General features: G+C 44.6%; 1 protein-coding gene across 1 annotated transcript; it reads left to right on the top strand.

Moving 5' to 3' along the window:
* The first annotated feature begins 210 nt into the window (after window positions 1–210).
* On the top strand, window positions 211–18,179 carry LOC138360025 (uncharacterized). Its single transcript, XM_069319938.1, has 5 exons — window positions 211–524; window positions 672–790; window positions 7,498–8,063; window positions 8,384–8,494; window positions 18,174–18,179. The coding sequence occupies exons 1-5, from the start codon at window positions 211–213 to the stop codon at window positions 18,177–18,179; spliced, it is 1,116 nt and encodes a 371-aa protein (XP_069176039.1).
* Window positions 18,180–18,984: the final 805 nt, after the last annotated feature.

Genomic DNA, 18,984 nt, shown 5'->3' on the forward strand with positions numbered 1-18,984 from the left:
GACATAGTCGCCCTGCAGGAGACACGTCTGCCCGCGACCAGCAGCATACGGGAGAAGAATTTTACCTTCTTCTGGCAGGGCAAACCACCAGAAGAGGTAAGGGAGCATGGCGTTGGCTTTACCATCAGGAACAGGTTGTTAGGGTCCATAGTACCGGCCACGGAGGGGTCTGCAAGGATCATCAAACTTCAGCTTCATACAGCAGCAGGAATGGCCAGCCTCATCAACGCCTATGCACCAACACTGACCTCCTCTTCCGAAGCGAAGGGCGAGTTCTATGATGACCTCGGCCTAACTCTCAGAGACATACCTCAACAAGAGCCAGTCTTCTTCCTGGGAGACTTTAATGCAAGTGTTGGTTCTGATCACAGCTCTTGGCCTTCCTACTTGGACCAGTTTGCGAAGATGCATGAGAGTGGGCAGCGCCTCCTGGAGTTCTGGTGTCGTCATGATCTCTGCCTCATCATCTCCTTCTTCGACACCAAGCCCCAGCATAAGGTTTCCTGGAGACACCTCAGGTCTAAGTATTGGCACCAACTCTACTTGGTGCTCACGGGGCAAAGCAATCTGAGAAGCGTCAACCTGACCCGCAGCTTCCAGAGCGCAGATTGTGACACCGACCACTCTCTCTTCATTTGCAGAGTAAAGTTCCAGCCCCGGAAAATCCACAGAGCAAAGAAGGAGGGAAGGCCACGCATTAACGTAAACAAGACCCGTGACCTTCACAAGGTGGAGGAAATTACTGCGGCGCTGGTAACTGCCCTTTCTGTACCACCCTGCGATAGTGCAAGTGAGAGGTGGTCATATCTCACGAGCACTATTTTCAACACTGTGTAACAAACTAGGTTTGTTGTCGAGAATTATTCAGTATAGTTTCTCATGGACATGGGAGTTTTGAAAGCTGGAGTCAGATGGTACTTGACCTGACTCAAGTAGAGAAAAGGTCATCTTTCCCGGGATTAGCGGTTAAGATTACAAAATGGCCGGCGCCTTTGTCTTAAGCAACATATAATGAATTATTTTGCAGAATTCAGTAATTTAGAGAAATTAAAGTCTTCATTCAAATTGTATTCAATAATATTCCTGTTCAAGTATCAAGAGTATTCTCAATTGTCGGAATACTGAGTAAGTCACCGTCAGTGACGTCACTAGCAGAGGACCAGCCTCTGATGTGGATCAATTTTGGCGACCCGGGGTCAAGGGTCACCAAAGCCTTCCATATTTAGTAATTCTCAAAGGTCAAATAGCCATATTATAATTGGAAATAGCCTTTCCCGAAGATGTCTGTACGATTACCAACAGTTTATAAGAGTTCAACCATCTGGGTTGTTCAGTGCAACAGAGATTAGTTGTTCAATTTAAACCCCGCTTAGTAATCTTGGTAAACCTGGCGTAGGAATACCCACCAGCTCTGACTAGCTGTTACGAACCCGGATCCAGCGTCCTAGCCTGGAGCAGTGACAAACACGCCATCTGTGGGTCAGCTCCCGAAACCCCCGCCAAACGAACGACGACACCTAGTGAGGACAGCGTGTACTGGCCTCGAGGACCAGTTTCCAGTCTGGTTCAGCACTCAACACCGCCGCTCCTGACCTCTGGTGAGGTGGTGCTCCGAAGACAGCGCCATCTATGGAGTGGATATGTCGGGCGTTTGTATCTGAGCCTGTGAGTGTGGTGTATTAGTGTCCCGGTTATTAATGACGTGTCTGCTTACAGAGCCGACCTGGGACCACTGTGTTGAAGGTGGAGTCAGTCTACCCGAGGCAGCCAGTCTCCATACAGTGAAGTTTGCTGCAGCTTTTGTGACGTCGCCCCCCCCCCGGAAGAACACTGTGGTGTGTTAGCCTGCCATTGGAGTGGCAGTTAAAGGATTTACCCGGGACCGACGGTTGGAGACGATAATCCACTGGGGTATTGAGGACAGGAGGGTGATTGGTGATATCACACGAGACTCCTGTCTAGGGCGTACCCCTTTTATCGTTCGTGGAGTGGCCGTACCAGCCTTGGTGGCTCAGTACCTGCCAGCAGACCTGCTGGACGTGTGGTTGACGGCCTCCACGACGGTGCCCCCAGTGGACCTGTGTTGTGGCTGACCTGTGGCCAGGGTAGACTCGGCGTTCTCCGAGGACACGTCTTGAGGCCACGAAGAAAGCACCGCGGACTCAGCACCTAGCTTCAAGGATCCATAGTCTCCAGCAGAAGACTACAGTGTTGACCCCCTTTGTAAAGTGTTAATACCCCTCCCCCTTGTGTACGTTTTACTTTTATATATTTAAATGGTGAAGGTTATATTATATTATATTAAGTTCTTACCTTTCTTTCCCTAACTCCCTTTAAGTTACTTGCGTCACGGATCGCATCCCTTGATAGCCTCTACTGGCTTGGGGCCGGATATATATCTTCCTCTAACTACATCAGAGTGAGAACCCTGTTGCGTCCCGAGAGGGCCGTAACATAATTGGCATCCCCAGCGGGATCCGTCCCCTTGTTAAGTGTGTTTGACAGGGGTGGTGAAGTGGCGTAATCCCTGTATATAATTCCCCCTGTGTGACGATTGTGACGTTATACGTCCTGTGCGGTGCTCAGTGACTAAGTGCGATATTGTGCAGTGCGGTGCTCGCTGTGATTAAGTGATTACGTACAATATTGGCAAGTGCAATATTGTAGAGCGAAGTGTTCGCTTGGACTCAGTGCAATATTGGGTAGTGTGGAGCCCGAAGTGATTACGTACAATATTGGCAAGTGCAGTGTTTGGTGCGATAACGTGCAGTATTGGCGTAGAACAGTGCTCGGTGTGTTAAGTGCTAGTTGAGTGTTCCATCTGTGACAATGGCAGAAAAGGCTACCATCGATGATCTGGACGATGTTCAGGCTTTTCTGAATAGAGTGGACTGTCTTGCCAGATTAAAGTATCTGAGCAAACCAGAGCTTGTACTAGTGAGCGCCTACCTGGAGATCAAGATCCGTGCCAGTGATTCCCGTATGGAGATCTTGTCCAAGGTTCACCGGCACCTGAAGGCAGAAGAGAAACAGGAAGGCGAAACTCCTAGTACAAGGGAAGGTGAGGAGATAGCTTCCATGGAAAAGGAAGATAAGGGCAGCGACGTTGACAGTGATGCAGGTGAGCTGAATATAAGCTTGCTAACTGTCAAAATGCGTGCCTTGGAAATTAATCGAGAAATAGAGTGGAAGAAATTAGAAATGGAAAGAGAAAGACAAGATAAAGAATTGGCGATGAGGCGTTTAGAATTAGAACGCGAAAGAGAGAGAGAAGACCGAGAAAGAGAGAGAGAAGAACGAGAAAGAGAACGAGAAAGAGAGAGAGAAGAACGAGAAAGAGAGAGAGAAGAAAGACAGAGACAACATGAACTAGAAGTATTACGATTAGGCGCTGGACAGAGACAAACTGGAGTAAGCGGTTTCGATCCGGTAAGGAATATCAAAATGGTCCCCAAATTCAACGAGAGAGAAGTTTCGAAGTTCTTCGCAGCCTTCGAGAAAGTCGCTGCCTCTTTGGAGTGGCCAAGGGAGAATTGGGCCATCATGATACAGTCAGTCTTGACTGGGAAGGCCCAAATCGCCTACTCTACGTTATCCCTTGACGACTCCGGCGATTACGATATGGTGAAGAAAGTGGTGCTCATGGCGTACCAATTGGTACCTGAGGCATATAGGCAAAAGTTCAGAAACCTGAAGAAGACCTCAGAGCACACTTTCACCGAATTCGCCACCATCAAGGAGCGACTTTTTCAAGAATGGTGTGCCTCTCGGAAGGTGGAGACCAAGGAAGACCTCGAGCAGCTGATTCTGCTCGAGGACTTCAAGGATTGTTTGTCTGTAGACCTGAAGACGTACTTAGAGGAACAGCAGGTAGAGACCTTGAGTGCAGCAGCCACCATGGCTGAAGAGTATATCCTGACTCATAGGCCGTCTGCTAAGTACGTCCCGAGGAATTACCAGCGCCGGTTTGACAGACCTCATGACGAAGAAGAAAGACCCGTCCCACAAAGTGCTAAGAAGACGCCCCCAAGTAGCCCCCGAAGAACAAGTCCTAGCAGTCCGAAACACCTTAGTCCAAGGAGGAATATGGTGTGCTGGACTTGTGGGCAGAAAGGGCACATAGCTGCTAGGTGCCGAGGCAGAAGAGGTGGCAGCGCACGAAGGGAGGTGATGTTGATGAGCTGTGTTACATCACCAGCAGGAAACCAGTCTACGACGAAGCAGGAAGAACCAAGTTTGTTGGCCCCTCACACTTCAACCGGGTATGTAACGAGTGATCATACTGGTAGATCAGTTGTAGTGCTCAGAGATAGTGGAGCAGCCCAGTCCCTGATCGTGAAGAGCTCGTTACCCGAGGGAGTAAGTGTGGATGGGAGACCAGAGGTTATCCTGGTTGGGTTTCCAAGGACGCAGTACATCGCCCCCTTAGTGCAGTACATCTCGACTCGCCTTATTTCAGCGGCACATGTGAGTTGGCAGTAGTCGATACCCTCCCTGTGGCTGGGATTGACGTGGTACTAGCCAACGACTTGGTGACCGATTGGAGCACCAATCATCCCAAGGTTGCGGACGAGTCTACCAGAACAGCAAGGTCTGAGGTAACAGGCAATGGTAATGTCCAGGTAAAGACAGACCCGGATTTGAACATGTCTAATTTGTCCTCTCCCCCGCAGATCGACAGTTATCTAGCAGTGTCTCCTGATTCTCTCGACGAGGAACATGAAGTTAAGAAAGCAGAGGTACCTGAGCAAGAAGAGAGGCCTTGTGTACGGGTACCCACGGATACCAACGAGTCTGGAGCGAAGGCTGAGGTGTGCTTGCGGTATGGCAAGTTACAGCGTGTAGTGGACCAGCCAGAGATTCCCCAGACGTCAGAGGTATGTGAGGCATGTTCTAAAGGTCTAGTGCCCCCTTCTGTCCAAGCCAGGCTAGTGGATGGTGCCGGCTATGGACATGACAAGCTCAGGAAACTTACCCCCCAATTGGCCTCATGTTTCTTAGCGATATTTTGTTTTATTCTCCTATGTATTCTATGTGTTCTCAGTAAGGACCGGTGGACGACCCGACGAATGATGGCCCCCATGAACATCGCGAAAAGGTCCCAGGGATTGAAGATTTGTACTGCAAGTGTTGCAGTTGAAGAAAGGACCTGGAAGGTAATGGTAGATACAGGAGGTACGAGAAATGATAATATGAGTGACTGTTTCCGACAGGTTGACACCCCCCGCGTGACTGCTGAGCCTCAACACAGCGTTATGCGGAACGTTGGTCGACCTGACGGTGGCAGAGTGAATGCCATCTGCGACGTACAAGCAGCCCTGTTGGGACTAGGTGTGAACCTAGTAGGGTATGCTGTAAGTATTGACTTACCCACTGTCGCGATCACTCTGAATTATCAGACCCCTGTATTCCAGGTTCCTGTCTCCCTGAAGGATCATCGGACCGGCACCAGAAATGCCGTCTGTGGTCAGCCATCATCGGTGCCACTACACAGGGAAGTGTCGAGTCGCCCCAGATCGTGTCTACACCGATCCTTACTCGAGAGAGGTGAGATGATGCCCCTGTTTGCTATCGCAGAGGAGGTGTGGAAGATTACGTCAGGCAGGTCATCGCCTGCCATTTTCAAGCTCCCTTTGTGCCAGGGTTTCTCAGTAGAAAAGTTCTGTGGACAAGACAGCCTCATCTCTCCAGTTCATAGTATAAGTAAGTCCATTTGGAGTTGTGTCGCCCTGCTAATTTGGTTTGTGTTTTTTATAGAACCCCAAACCAAATTCTTTTTGGTGGGGAGGTGTTACGAACCCGGATCCAGCGTCCTAGCCTGGAGCAGTGACAAACACGCCATCTGTGGGTCAGCTCCCGAAACCCCTGCCAAACGAACGACGACACCTAGTGAGGACAGCGTGTACTGGCCTCGAGGACCAGTTTCCAGTCTGGTTCAGCACTCAACACCGCCGCTCCTGACCTCTGGTGAGGTGGTGCTCCGAAGACAGCGCCATCTATGGAGTGGATATGTCGGGCGTTTGTATCTGAGCCTGTGAGTGTGGTGTATTAGTGTCCCGGTTATTAATGACGTGTCTGCTTACAGAGCCGACCTGGGACCACTGTGTTGAAGGTGGAGTCAGTCTACCCGAGGCAGCCAGTCTCCATACAGTGAAGTTTGCTGCAGCTTTTGTGACGTCGCCCCCCCCGGAAGAACACTGTGGTGTGTTAGCCTGCCATTGGAGTGGCAGTTAAAGGATTTACCCGGGACCGACGGTTGGAGACGATAATCCACTGGGGTATTGAGGACAGGAGGGTGATTGGTGATATCACACGAGACTCCTGTCTAGGGCGTACCCCTTTTATCGTTCGTGGAGTGGCCGTACCAGCCTTGGTGGCTCAGTACCTGCCAGCAGACCTGCTGGACGTGTGGTTGACGGCCTCCACGACGGTGCCCCCAGTGGACCTGTGTTGTGGCTGACCTGTGGCCAGGGTAGACTCGGCGTTCTCCGAGGACACGTCTTGAGGCCACGAAGAAAGCACCGCGGACTCAGCACCTAGCTTCAAGGATCCATAGTCTCCAGCAGAAGACTACAGTGTTGACCCCCTTTGTAAAGTGTTAATACCCCTCCCCCTTGTGTACGTTTTACTTTTATATATTTAAATGGTGAAGGTTATATTATATTATATTAAGTTCTTACCTTTCTTTCCCTAACTCCCTTTAAGTTACTTGCGTCACGGATCGCATCCCTTGATAGCCTCTACTGGCTTGGGGCCGGATATATATCTTCCTCTAACTACATCAGAGTGAGAACCCTGTTGCGTCCCGAGAGGGCCGTAACACTAGCTGTGAGGAAGGCAGAGCTAGGGAGGATCAGTGTGGACTAGGCAGTGACTGGGGAAGGCCACCATCTTCACCTCTCCCAAATAGATCAGTAGAACACCAGCTGGTCGCATTAAAAGGTATAGTTTGCTACAGTATTGTATAGGGAAATTAGTTCATTTCATGCCTCGATAGGAAGTGTTAAGGTATAGGGAGTGATATTTCCTTTAGCTGTTGGAAATAAATAAATATGTTGGACTAGCATTAATAAATAATTAACTTGTGATTTGTATTTTATTATTTCCATTTTTGAATGTGTCCATGTCCTTGTCACGTGGTCTCAACGAGTCTGAAGTTTTAGTTGGGCCGCATGTCTAACAAAGTTTAAGAGTTCATTTATCCCTTTGTTTGATATAATTCCCACACTTAATGTAGATTCATCCCTCCTTTTCCAAGTAATTTGGGGATCGAGCCCCAAGGTTTTAATGATCGATTAATCGGTCCAGACCCCGATTACTTGACGATTCTGGTTAATGGTCTGGTGGTGGCGGCGTAAAGGGATCCCTTGAGTTTGCTAGAAAACCTAGTACGACGTCTCGTGGCTATAGAAGCTTAGCCGGTCAAACGGCTAAGACCACGTGGCGTGGGACTCGGCTATAGAGTATACTCTGGGGTCCTTTGGAATTCGGTTTAAGTTTCAGTAAGCATAGTCACGGACAGGGTAAAGGACAGAGTAGAGCCAATACCGTCCCGTGTTACAACTGCCATATCCACCTTCGGTAAGAAGCAGAACAAGTCAGCAGATTGGTTCGAGGCCAGTGCAGAGGAACTCTTACCCCTTGTAGAGGAAAAGAGAGGAGCTCTCTCATCCTACAAAAACCTGCCCTCAGAAAGGAACCTACAGACCCTCCGTACTGCCCGCAGTAGAGTTCAACAAACTGTGAGGTGCTGTGCTAACGATTACTGGCTCCGACTCTGTTCCAGCATCCAGACTGCGGCCGCTGTTGGCAACATAGGAGGCATGTACGAAGGGATCAAACAGGCAACAGGCCCTACACAAAACAGGACGGCTCCTCTTAAGTCAGTCACTGGAGAGATCATTAAAGACCGTGATCAACAGATGAATCGCTGGGTAGAGCATTACTCCGAACTCTATTCCAGAAAGAACTTGGTCAGCGTAGAAGCCTTGCATGCAATAAAGTTCCTGCCCATCATGGAAGAACTTGACCTTGAACCGACTGTGGAAGAAGTTGAGAAAGCAGTGGATTCACTTTCCTCAGGGAAGGCCCCAGGAGACGACGGGATTCCGCCTGAAGTTCTCAAGTGCGCTCGTGGAACACTTAAAACTGAGCTTCATGAACTTCTGTGCCAGTGCTGGAGGGAGGGCTCGGTGCCACAAGACATGAGAGATGCAAACATCATCACTCTCTACAAAAATAAAGGTGACAGAAGCGATGTCAACAACAATAGTAGCATCTCCCTCCTCAGCATCGTCAGCAAACTCTTCGCCAGGGTCGTCTTGGTCAGGCTTCAGATTCTTGCTGAAAGAGTGTACCCCGACTCAGTGTGGTTTCCGAGCAGAGGTCGACCACTGACATAGTGTTCACCCTGAGACAGCTTCAAGAAAAGTGCAGGGAGCAGAGAAAAGCCTTGTACATTGCCTTCCTTGACCTTACAATGGCCTTCGACCTCGTGAGCAGGGACGGACTCTTTAAGATCTTGGCCAAAATTGGCTGCCCACCCACCCTATTCAGCATGATACAATCGTTCCACAAGGACATGAAGGGGACGGTCGTGTACGACGGCTCAACTTCTGAACCATTCAACATCAACAGTGGTGTTAAACAGTGGTGCGTTCTTGCTCCAACACTGTTTGGCATCTTCTTCACGATCCTCGGCAAGCATGCCTTTGAAACAACCACAGAGGGCATCTATCTCCGTACAAGATCTGATGGAAAGCTCTATAATCTATCCAGACTCCGAGCAAAGACAAAAGTACAGATGCGAATCCTCAGGGAGTTCCTCTTCGCCGACGACGAAGCGATCATACACACAGCAGAAGGCCTGCAGCAGCTACTCAACCGCTTTGCCGCAGCCTGTTCCGCATTCGGCCTGACAATCAGCCTGAAGAAGACACAAGGTGATGGGACAAGATGTCAATGAGCTACCCTGTATAAATATAGCAGACTATGTGCTGGAGGCAGTTCACGAGTTTGTGTACCTGGGCTCCACAATCTCAGACACCCTTTCCCTGGACACTGAACTCAACAGGCGTATCGGGAAGGCCGCAACAACACTGGCCAGGCTCACAAAGCGTGTTTGGGAAAATGCCAAACTGACAGTGCACACCAAGGCACAAGTCTTCATGGCATGTGTGGTGAGTACACTTCTCTACGGCTTGGAATCCTGGACCCTGCGCTCTCGCCAGGAGAGACGGCTCAATACCTTTCACATGCGGAACCTGAGACGCATCCTTGACATCACGTGAAAAGACCACGTCACTAACAACACTGTACTCGAGAGAACAGAAGTCCCTTCAATGTTCACTCTCCTGAAACAGAGACGCATGCGATGGTTGGGACATGTCACACGCATGGAAGATGGCCGCATACCGAAGGACCTCTTGTATGGAGAACTGGCATCAGGAAGGAGACCCACCGGAAGACCTCAGCTGCGTTTCAAAGACGCCTGCAAACGCGACCTCAAGCAGATGAACATCGACATCAACACTTGGGAGGCAGCAGCTGTGGACAGATCTGCCTGGAGATGTAAAGTGCAGAAGGGACTCCAGCAATTCGAGGATGAACTGAAGAGGCAAGCGGAGGATAAAAGATTTCAGAGGTCTCGACCACTCAAGACGGGAGATATCTCCCGTCCACGAAGCTAACCATAGCCCGTGCTTCTTGCCCCGCTCCTGTGCCAGGTAAGTTACGGGCTCACCATAGCCCGTGCTACTTGGAACTTGTTCCGAGTAGTTGAATCTATAACAACAACAACAACTCGACCACTGTCAGACGCACCCGCTTCGGCGTTTACCTGCACTCGCTGCAGTCGAGACTGTCATTCTCGGGTTGGCCTTCACAGCCACAGCAGGCGCTGCATCCAACTACACTATAACAACTAGACACCCAGGGCACAACTCCATAACCCGCACGGGGTTGACCTTCACAGCCACAGCAGGCGCTGCATCCAACTACACTATAACAACTAGACACCCAGGGCACAACTCCATAACCCGCACGGGGTTGACCTTCACAGCCACAGCAGGCGCTGCATCCAACTACACTATAACAACTAGACACCCAGGGCACAACTCCATAACCCGCACGGGGTTGACCTTCACAGCCACAGCAGGCGCAGCATCCAACTACACTATAACAACTAGACACCCAGGGCACAACTCCATAACCCGCACGGGGTTGACCTTCACAGCCACAGCAGGCGCAGCATCCAACTACACTATAACAACTAGACACCCAGGGCACAACTCCATAACCCGCACGGGGTTGACGGATGCCTACTATATATATATATATATTATATATATATATATATATATATATATATATATATATATATATATATATATATATATATGTATATATGTATATATGTATATATGTATATATGTATATATATATATATATATATATATATATATATATATATATATATATATATATATATATATATATATGTCGTACCTACCCAGCAAACACAAAACGTTTGTGGACGTTTTTAAATGGTTCCACAAAGGTAATACTGTAACTTTTGACATAAATACGTATATCTGACATTCTTAAAACCAAAGGATATAACTAAAAACATATATTCTTATGACACAGTTTTTTAAGATTTATGTAAAAATTTAAAAATAATAGTAAATGCTATGGTATTATAATGTTTTCATGCTTTATATTTAAGAATAAATAATTTTCAGTCAACATTTATTTTTTTTTGTTTACTTTCTGTAAAGCTATCCAATTTACGTTCTTATAACATAAATATAACATTTATATGACGTCAGTATAACGTTATTTACACGACATCATTACGTTATTATGATGTTATATTAACGTATAATTCCTGTATGAAAACCAAAATATATATTGAACTTTATGTTTTAAACATTGTAAAGTTATCATAAAACTTGGAATAAGACGGTAAGCATGCTTTACTTATGAAAATATACAAACAAATCAACAAAAACATTTTAACATAAAAAACATAAACATAACATAAATTAATTGCATGCATGGGAGTTAACTGGAACTCTGTAATATTGCATACATGAACCTTAAGGTACAAACCCAGTGTATTTACTCATGCAGTTCTTTCCTAAATCTAAATTTTTCCAATTTTTACACTTTGTTTCGAGTTCTGTCTTCTGTTGCTACTTTTAATACCCCATTAATGTCCCCTTTGTTATGTCCATTCATCCCATTGTGCACCTCTACCATATGTCACTCCTAATTCTTTGCTTTTCTAGAGAATGTAATATAAGCTTTGACAATCTTTCTTCATATGACAGGTTAACAGGTAGAACAAAGATTACCATTTATATATGGATAACTATTATAAGTCGGTTTGAATGAGTGAATTGCTGCTTGAAGATAGGTATATACACGTGTGGTACTATCAGATTGCATCGTGGTGAGCCTAAAACCCTTCAGATCCAAGCAAAGGGTAAAATGCCAGCAGATACAATTGCGAACACATTGATACCAAAATGAAAGACATATGACGAGAATTGAGGTAACCAAAGTGAAAAGTGTGTTCACATTACATTGCACTAGAGTGCTCCCAGGTTACTTTCTCTCACTTTCTCTGTTTTGTGTGGATGGTCCGCCGTGCTTTCATCACGTCAGCGGGTGGAGCACGCTGCTGTTTTTGACATTTCATGCATAAATTCCGGTTGGAAATTCTATTGCGAACACATTGATACCAAAATAAAAGACCAAAGATGACAATTGAGGTGACCAGAATGAAAAGAGTGTATACATTTTATCGCTCTTGTGCGCTCCCTGGTAACACGCTCTCGCTTTCTCTGTTTGTTGCGGATGGTAAGCCGGGCTTTTGGAGTTTATATGCCTTTAGTCCTGTAGAGAATTCTATTGCGAACACATTGATGCTAAATTGAAAAACCTAGGATGAGAATTGAGGTAACAAAGTTGAAAAGGGTATACACTTTTCGGTATTATCACGCTCAGCTTTCTTTTTCTGGTACCCTTGGCCTACATTCATCTTGTCGGCGGGTGGAGCGCGCTGCTGTCTTTGACATTATATTCACATAGTTCTGTTGGGAATTCTATTGCGAACGCATTGATACCAAAATGAAAGACATAGGACGAGAATTAAGGTGACAAAGTTGAAAAGAGTATACACTTTTCAGTATTTCCGCACACTACCAGGGAATGTCCAAAAAAAAATGGAGAGAGTGGAGGGGTAACTTGCCCAAAACGCGAAATTGTTTGGGGAGATTAACTTTCGTTCAATACTATTATGCAAGAGGAGCGACACATCTATGGTTCATCCAATAAAATCAGCAGACTTCTAGATGTTACTACTGCTCGGCTTAGACTCGGTTACAAGTATTTCTGGGAATTCTCATTATCTGCCGATGTAGACCTGACCAAATGTTAACTGTCAACAAAATTATTCGCACACCCTCCGTCACTATGTGATAGTGAATTCAGAGACAATTTTATAACCAATGTACCAACGATGTGTCAATATTTCATTCAAAATTATCTGGTACCAGAAATTTTAGCCAAATATCCCCAGTTTGCTAACTGTAAGTAGTAACAAAGTGATTGTAACCTATCCACCGCTGCCCACTGGATGAGGGGCGGTGTGCAGGACAAACATATCAATTGTGACACTAGCTCTCCACATATGTCAGTTGCTTAATTTAGAAACTGTACTTGTGATCGATCTCGAACCCATTGTTGATGTGACGACTTATACTGAATTTTGTAACTAGCTCATCAAGATTGTAACTTGCTTAGCTAAATGAATTGTGGGGTTCAGTCCCTGAGCCCATTATGTGCCTCTGCAACCCTTTCCACTACTGCCCACAAGATGGGTATGGGGTGCATAATAAATGAACTAAACTAACTTTAAGGCATCCTGAAAGAAAGCTTGGAGGGCTTGAAAAATTGCAGAACGAAGCCGTGAGGATAATCCTTGGGTGCCCTCGTACCACAAAGATACTTAATATGAGAAAGGAACTTAATATTCCGAGCGTTGTTTATCGTGTTACTGAAAATAACTGTCAAATTGGTATAAAAATGCTTAGGCTAGCTCATCCTAACCCTTGCACAGAAGCCCTCCAGAATTTCTTTATTGAATGTTGAAAACAACCCTCAAGTTGACTATTTCCGTAACAGCATGCACTCCTGTATGCTAATCCCCACAATCACCAAGCCCACCCGAGTCACTCAAACATCTGCCACTACCCTGGATCACCTTTGGACTAATATAACAGCTCCCCTTACATCTGGGGTAATTTATGACAGAACAACTGACCACTATCCTACTTTCCTCATAGCAAACATTGACACATCACCACCAGAAACCAAAAAACTTTCATTCAGGCTACATAGTGAATCAGCTTTAGGCAATCTCTCTAATGCACTTCACAATATTAACTGGGAATCTGAATTTAATAATTCACAGGATATAAACTCATCAACTAACCTCTTTCTCTACAAAACTCTAAGCCTCTACAACACTCACTGTCCCCTCCTTACCAAACAAGTAACTGATAAAAGAAAAAATAACCCGTGGCTCACAAGTGGCATAATTAAATCAATCAACAAAAAACATGAATACGAAAAGAAATTTAGGAGTGGCCTAATTCCAATGGAAGTAGTTAAAAGGTACTCGTCAGTGCTTACCAGTATCATAAGAAAAGCAAAACTTTCATACTATGAGACTAGATTCAAAGAAGCAAAAGGCAACATGAAAAGCACATGGAATACCATCTTTAACATCCTGGGAACTAAACAACACTCCCACAACCAGATAACACTCTCTAAGGATGGCCTTACACTGTCATCTGACTTAGAAATGGCGAATGAATTTAATAGCTTCTTTTCATCGATTGGTGCTAACCTTGCAAGTAAAATCCCACAGAGTCAGACACATATCAACACATATCTCTCAGGCAGCTATCCAAACTCTCTTCTCCTCTCACCAGTCAGCCCGTCAGATGTTGTGTCCATCATACATTCACTAAAAACCAAAGCTGGGAACATCAGTGAAATCCCATCCATTGTATACAAGAGCGCCTCCCATATGCCCTTGCACCACCTATAGCTCTGCTGTTCAACAAATCCCTTGAGTGTCATACCTTCCCTGATATCCTTAAAAACGCAAGAGTAACGCCAGTTCATAAAGGAGGTAGTGGATTATGTTGCATCTCTGCTTGCCTTGATGACTGAAAGAAAGCTTAAAGGGCTTGAAAACTTGCAGAACGAAGCCTTGAAGATAATCCTTGGATGTCCCTAGTACCACAAAGATACTTAACATGAGGAAGGAACTTAATATTAACTTAATAATAGAATATGAGTGCATATTCTACTGCATTACTATTTATAATGATCCTCATATTGTGCTTCAGTAATCCAATGTATAACCCTGAGATGTTTTCCTAATTGTACTTAGGATTCCTTGTTCATTATTGTGTATTGTTCTGATCTGCTTTTGTGTCGAAAATTCTTGCATCGTACCTGTAAACAATTTTTTGACAATTTTACTGTAATTATCCTACTTAAAATCATCTGTACTTGTAAAGTAAAGCTGTAATGTACCTGTTAAACACTTTTTATCAATTTTACATTTAATTATTTCTCTAAAACTCTGTTTAAGAATTTGCTCAAAGATTAGTTTAAGGACTTGCCCGAAACGCTATATATGCAAGCTAGTGGTTTTACAAGATTATAATTCTAACTTAAGCTCTATGTTGTCTCTTAACCCCCAATGTACGTTCTTGTATATATATAAATAAATAAAATAAATAAATAACGAGGGATCGAGGCATTAATGCGCAGTACGTGCTTCCCTCATCTGTGACGTCACAGCGCCATCTGACGACAGCATAAACACAGGCGGCCATTTTATGTTCCACCAAGATTAAAAAAAAAAAAATAATTTTGCCCCGAGGGGCGAGTTTATTGGGCAGCGCCCAATGTGTTCGCAATAGAATGTTCTACAAGAACATGTATAAAATAAGTGACACAGAGATTATTGATGTGTGTATTTGTGTGGGTGATTATAAATATGCATGTGTATGTATATATGTATACGTATATATATATATATGTACATGTATGTATGAGAGTGTGTACATGTATATATAACATTAATAATTTTGTAACTAGCGTCAAAAATTGTTATTTGCTTAGCTAAACAAACTAGAGAGTTCAGTTCCTGAACCCATTATGTTTAGCAGTCTCCGTGGTGTAGTGGTAAGACACTCGCCTGGCGTTCCGCGAGCGCTATGTCATGGGTTCGTATCCTGGCCGGGGAGGATTTACTGGGCGCAATTCCTTAACTGTAGCCTCTGTTTAACGCAACAGTAAAATGCGTACTTGGATGAAAAAACGATTCTTCGCGGCAGGGGATCGTATTCCAGGGACCATAGGATTAAGGACTTGCCCGAAACGCTACGCGTACTAGTGGCTGTACAAGAATGTAACAACTCTTGTATATATCTCAAAAAAAAAAAAAAAAAAAAATGTGCCTCTGTAATCCTTTACACCACCGCCCACGGGATGGGTATGGGGTGCATAATAAAGAAAGAAATTGAAATAATAAGGGTATAAAATGTATCAACATAAAACATTAATGTTAATGGCCATCAGGTAAAATCAGGTTATTATTTGTAAAGAATTTAAATGAGTTAAACTAAATACGAACTTAATATGTTTTGCTAACGCAAAAATATATTCCCGAGGTATTGTAATTGCAAATAAATATTTAATACAATTATTTGTATCATTTTTTTTATTTTAGATTTCCGTATTGCTTGATAATATATAATAGCGTTTAGATAATGCTAGCGCTGGACATTCTTTAGGCTCGTTGCATGTTGTGGTAGTCGCCGCCATTTTAAAACCGTGTCGAGAGGGACTGCTGCTGGCTTATCCACAAAATCCTGCTGCATCTTCAATAGTTAAGGTAACTGTTTTCTTTTATTTGCTCTTAGACATGTGTAGTATATTTATAAGCTTGTGGTGGTAGGCTGGATGGTGTGTTGATGGTGGTGTTGTGTTGATGGCCCTGAAGGTGTGTTGGTGTCCCTGGCTGGAGGTGTGTTGGTGGCCCTGGCTGGAGGTGTGTTGGTGGCCCTGGCTGGAGGTGTGTTGGTGGCCCTGGCTGGAGGTGTGTTGGTGGCCCTGGCTGGAGGTGTGTTGGTGGCCCTGGGCCCTGGCTGGAGGTGTGTTGGTGGCCCTGGCTGGAGGTGTGTTGGTGGCCCTGGCTGGAGGTGTGTTGGTGGCCCTGGCTGGAGGTGTGTTGGTGGCCCTGGCTGGAGGTGTGTTGGTGGCCCTGGCTGGAGGTGTGTTGATGGCCCTGGCTGGAGGTGTGTTGGTGGCCCTGGCTGGAGGCGTGTTGATGGCCCTGGCTGGAGGTGTGTTGGTGGCCCTGGCTGGAGGTGTGTTGGTGGCCCTGGCTGGAGGTGTGTTGGTGGCCCTGGCTGGAGGTGTGTTGGTGGCCCTGGCTGGAGGTGTGTTGGTGGCCCTGGCTGGAGGCGTGTTGATGGCCCTGGCTGGAGGTGTGTTGGTGGCCCTGGCTGGAGGCGTGTTGATGGCCCTGGCTGGAGGTGTGTTGGTGGCCCTGGCTGGAGGTGTGTTGGTGGCCCTGGCTGGAGGTGTGTTGGTGGCCCTGGCTGGAGGTGTGTTGGTGGCCCTGGCTGGAGGTGTGTTGATGGCCCTGGCTGGAGGTGTGTTGGTGGCCCTGGCTGGAGGTGTGTTGGTGGCCCTGGCTGGAGGTGTGTTGATGGTGGTGTTGTGTTGATGGCCCTGGAGGCGTGTTGATGGCCCTGGAGGTGTGTTGGTGGCCCTAGCTGGAGGTGTGTTGATGGCCCTATATATACATATACATATATATATATATATATATATATATATATATATATATATATATATATATATATATATATATATATATATATATATATTATATTATGAATATCAGAGGTCCCAGGACAATTATTGTGCATGTGTAGTATGTATATTTATGTAGTATATTTGGCATATTTAATGGCATTTAGTTAATGCCACTTAGTGGCATGTCTCTGCACCGTTTCCAGTTTGTTGATATGCTTTCTAAGATATGGGCACACCATACAACTGCTGCATACTCCAACTTTGGTGTAACAAAAATTGTGAACAATTTCAAAATTTCTGTTGAAGAAATCCTGTTTCCTAGTTCTGCATCTGTTTTGGTATAACACCTCCTTTTTTACTAGGCCTGCAATTATGAATGCCTTTATAACCAGCTAAGTTGTAGAGTTGGGTATAGTCTTTACTTAGCCAAGTTTCTGTTAAAATGAGGGTCCATCTAATTACCACAAGCTACCACAAGCTACACAAGCTTCACAAAGCTTCCTGGCAATACGTTAGTAATGAATAAATATAATAGGTTAGGTTGACCTAACTTAACCTAACCGACGCTTGGATCGTCGACTTGATTTGGCGTCACCAGCTCTTTATTTTCGTCTAATTTCTTTATAAAAAGATCCTTTTTCAGATTAAAATTATGTTTTTTCGTGTTGTACATTCAGCACCAACATTATAATGAGTAAATATATCATATTTATTCATTACTAACGTATTGCCAGGAAGCTGAGTGGGTAGGTCTCGATAAATTTCCTGGTATAATATTATTGTTTGCTATTCTCCATCTTAGACTAGGCAAGTTGAAGTCACCTAGGAAGATAATATGAGGTATCGAGTTCTCCATTTTGTTTATCTGTTCTGTGAATTCCTCGGCCGTTGCATCTGGCGGTTTGTATATTAGAATAATCACTAAATTTATTTTCTCTATTTTTAATCCCAATACCTCTACCACCTCATTTGTAATGTTAAGGAGCTCCGAGCATACAAGGTCTTCCATAGTATACAGACCCACTCCTCCATGTGACCTAATTTTCCTATCACAGTTGTGTACTTTTCGAGACTACATTTCAAATATTCCCTAACATACATGGCTTCTCCCCCCTCTTTGTGTAAAATAGTTTAAATCCATTTATGGGACATTCAGCAAATAGTTCTCTATTTTTTACATTCTTCAATGTTTCGGTACGTGCAATAGTATGTATTGTTTCATTGCAGATAACAGCATTTAAATTTTTTTTGTTTCTTAGACTTAGAATCGTACTACCAAGTTATTGTTGGCAATTGGATAATTTTTTTATGAAGTCATTTGTCATTTTTTCCCCTACTTTAGTAATTAATGCTTTTGATCTCAATTAGTTTTATATCCTAGCTTTTTAATTTTTTCCCCTTATATATTGCCATCTTATCTGTCTGCTTTACATGGCTTAAGCAGTCATGTCTGCTTAAGCCTTTGTTATTTTACTAATTTACCTGTTTTAATTATTATTTGTTTTCAAAGTTTAGTTTACCCCATTTTATTTGCTTTTTGCAGTACAATACTTTACTAATAATCTTGTAATAGTAATTGGTAATGTAGCACTTGGCCTTTCTCCTTCAGAATGTATGCACACATTATAGAAAGAAGAAGAGAATACCATACAAGATGGCAGCGTATGTCACGGGCCAAAAAGCGACGCCTAAAAGAACAGGTAAACCTCGAAGTCTTTCAGAGGTTGATAGATGGAAAGCGACTGAATACAGGCAACTCCTTCTCTACACCGGTAAGATTGTACTGAAGGGAATCTTACCCAAAGAATTGTATGACCATTTCCTGACTCTGAGTGTAGCCATTTCTATTCTTGTATCACCTAAATTGATTCAGTTAAATTACAGCCAATATGCACATGATCTTTTGCTGTACTTTGTGTTAAAGGCTCGTGAGCTGTATGGTAAGGATTTTTTAGTGTACAATGTACACTGCCTAACACACATATCCTCTGATGCCAAAGAGTTTGGTAGTTTGGACAGATGTTCAGCATTTCCATTTGAAAATTACCTGCAGCAGGTTAAGAATATGGT

This window comes from Procambarus clarkii, chromosome 8 (assembly GCF_040958095.1).
Source record: "Procambarus clarkii isolate CNS0578487 chromosome 8, FALCON_Pclarkii_2.0, whole genome shotgun sequence".
NCBI classification, from domain to species: domain Eukaryota; kingdom Metazoa; phylum Arthropoda; class Malacostraca; order Decapoda; family Cambaridae; genus Procambarus; species Procambarus clarkii.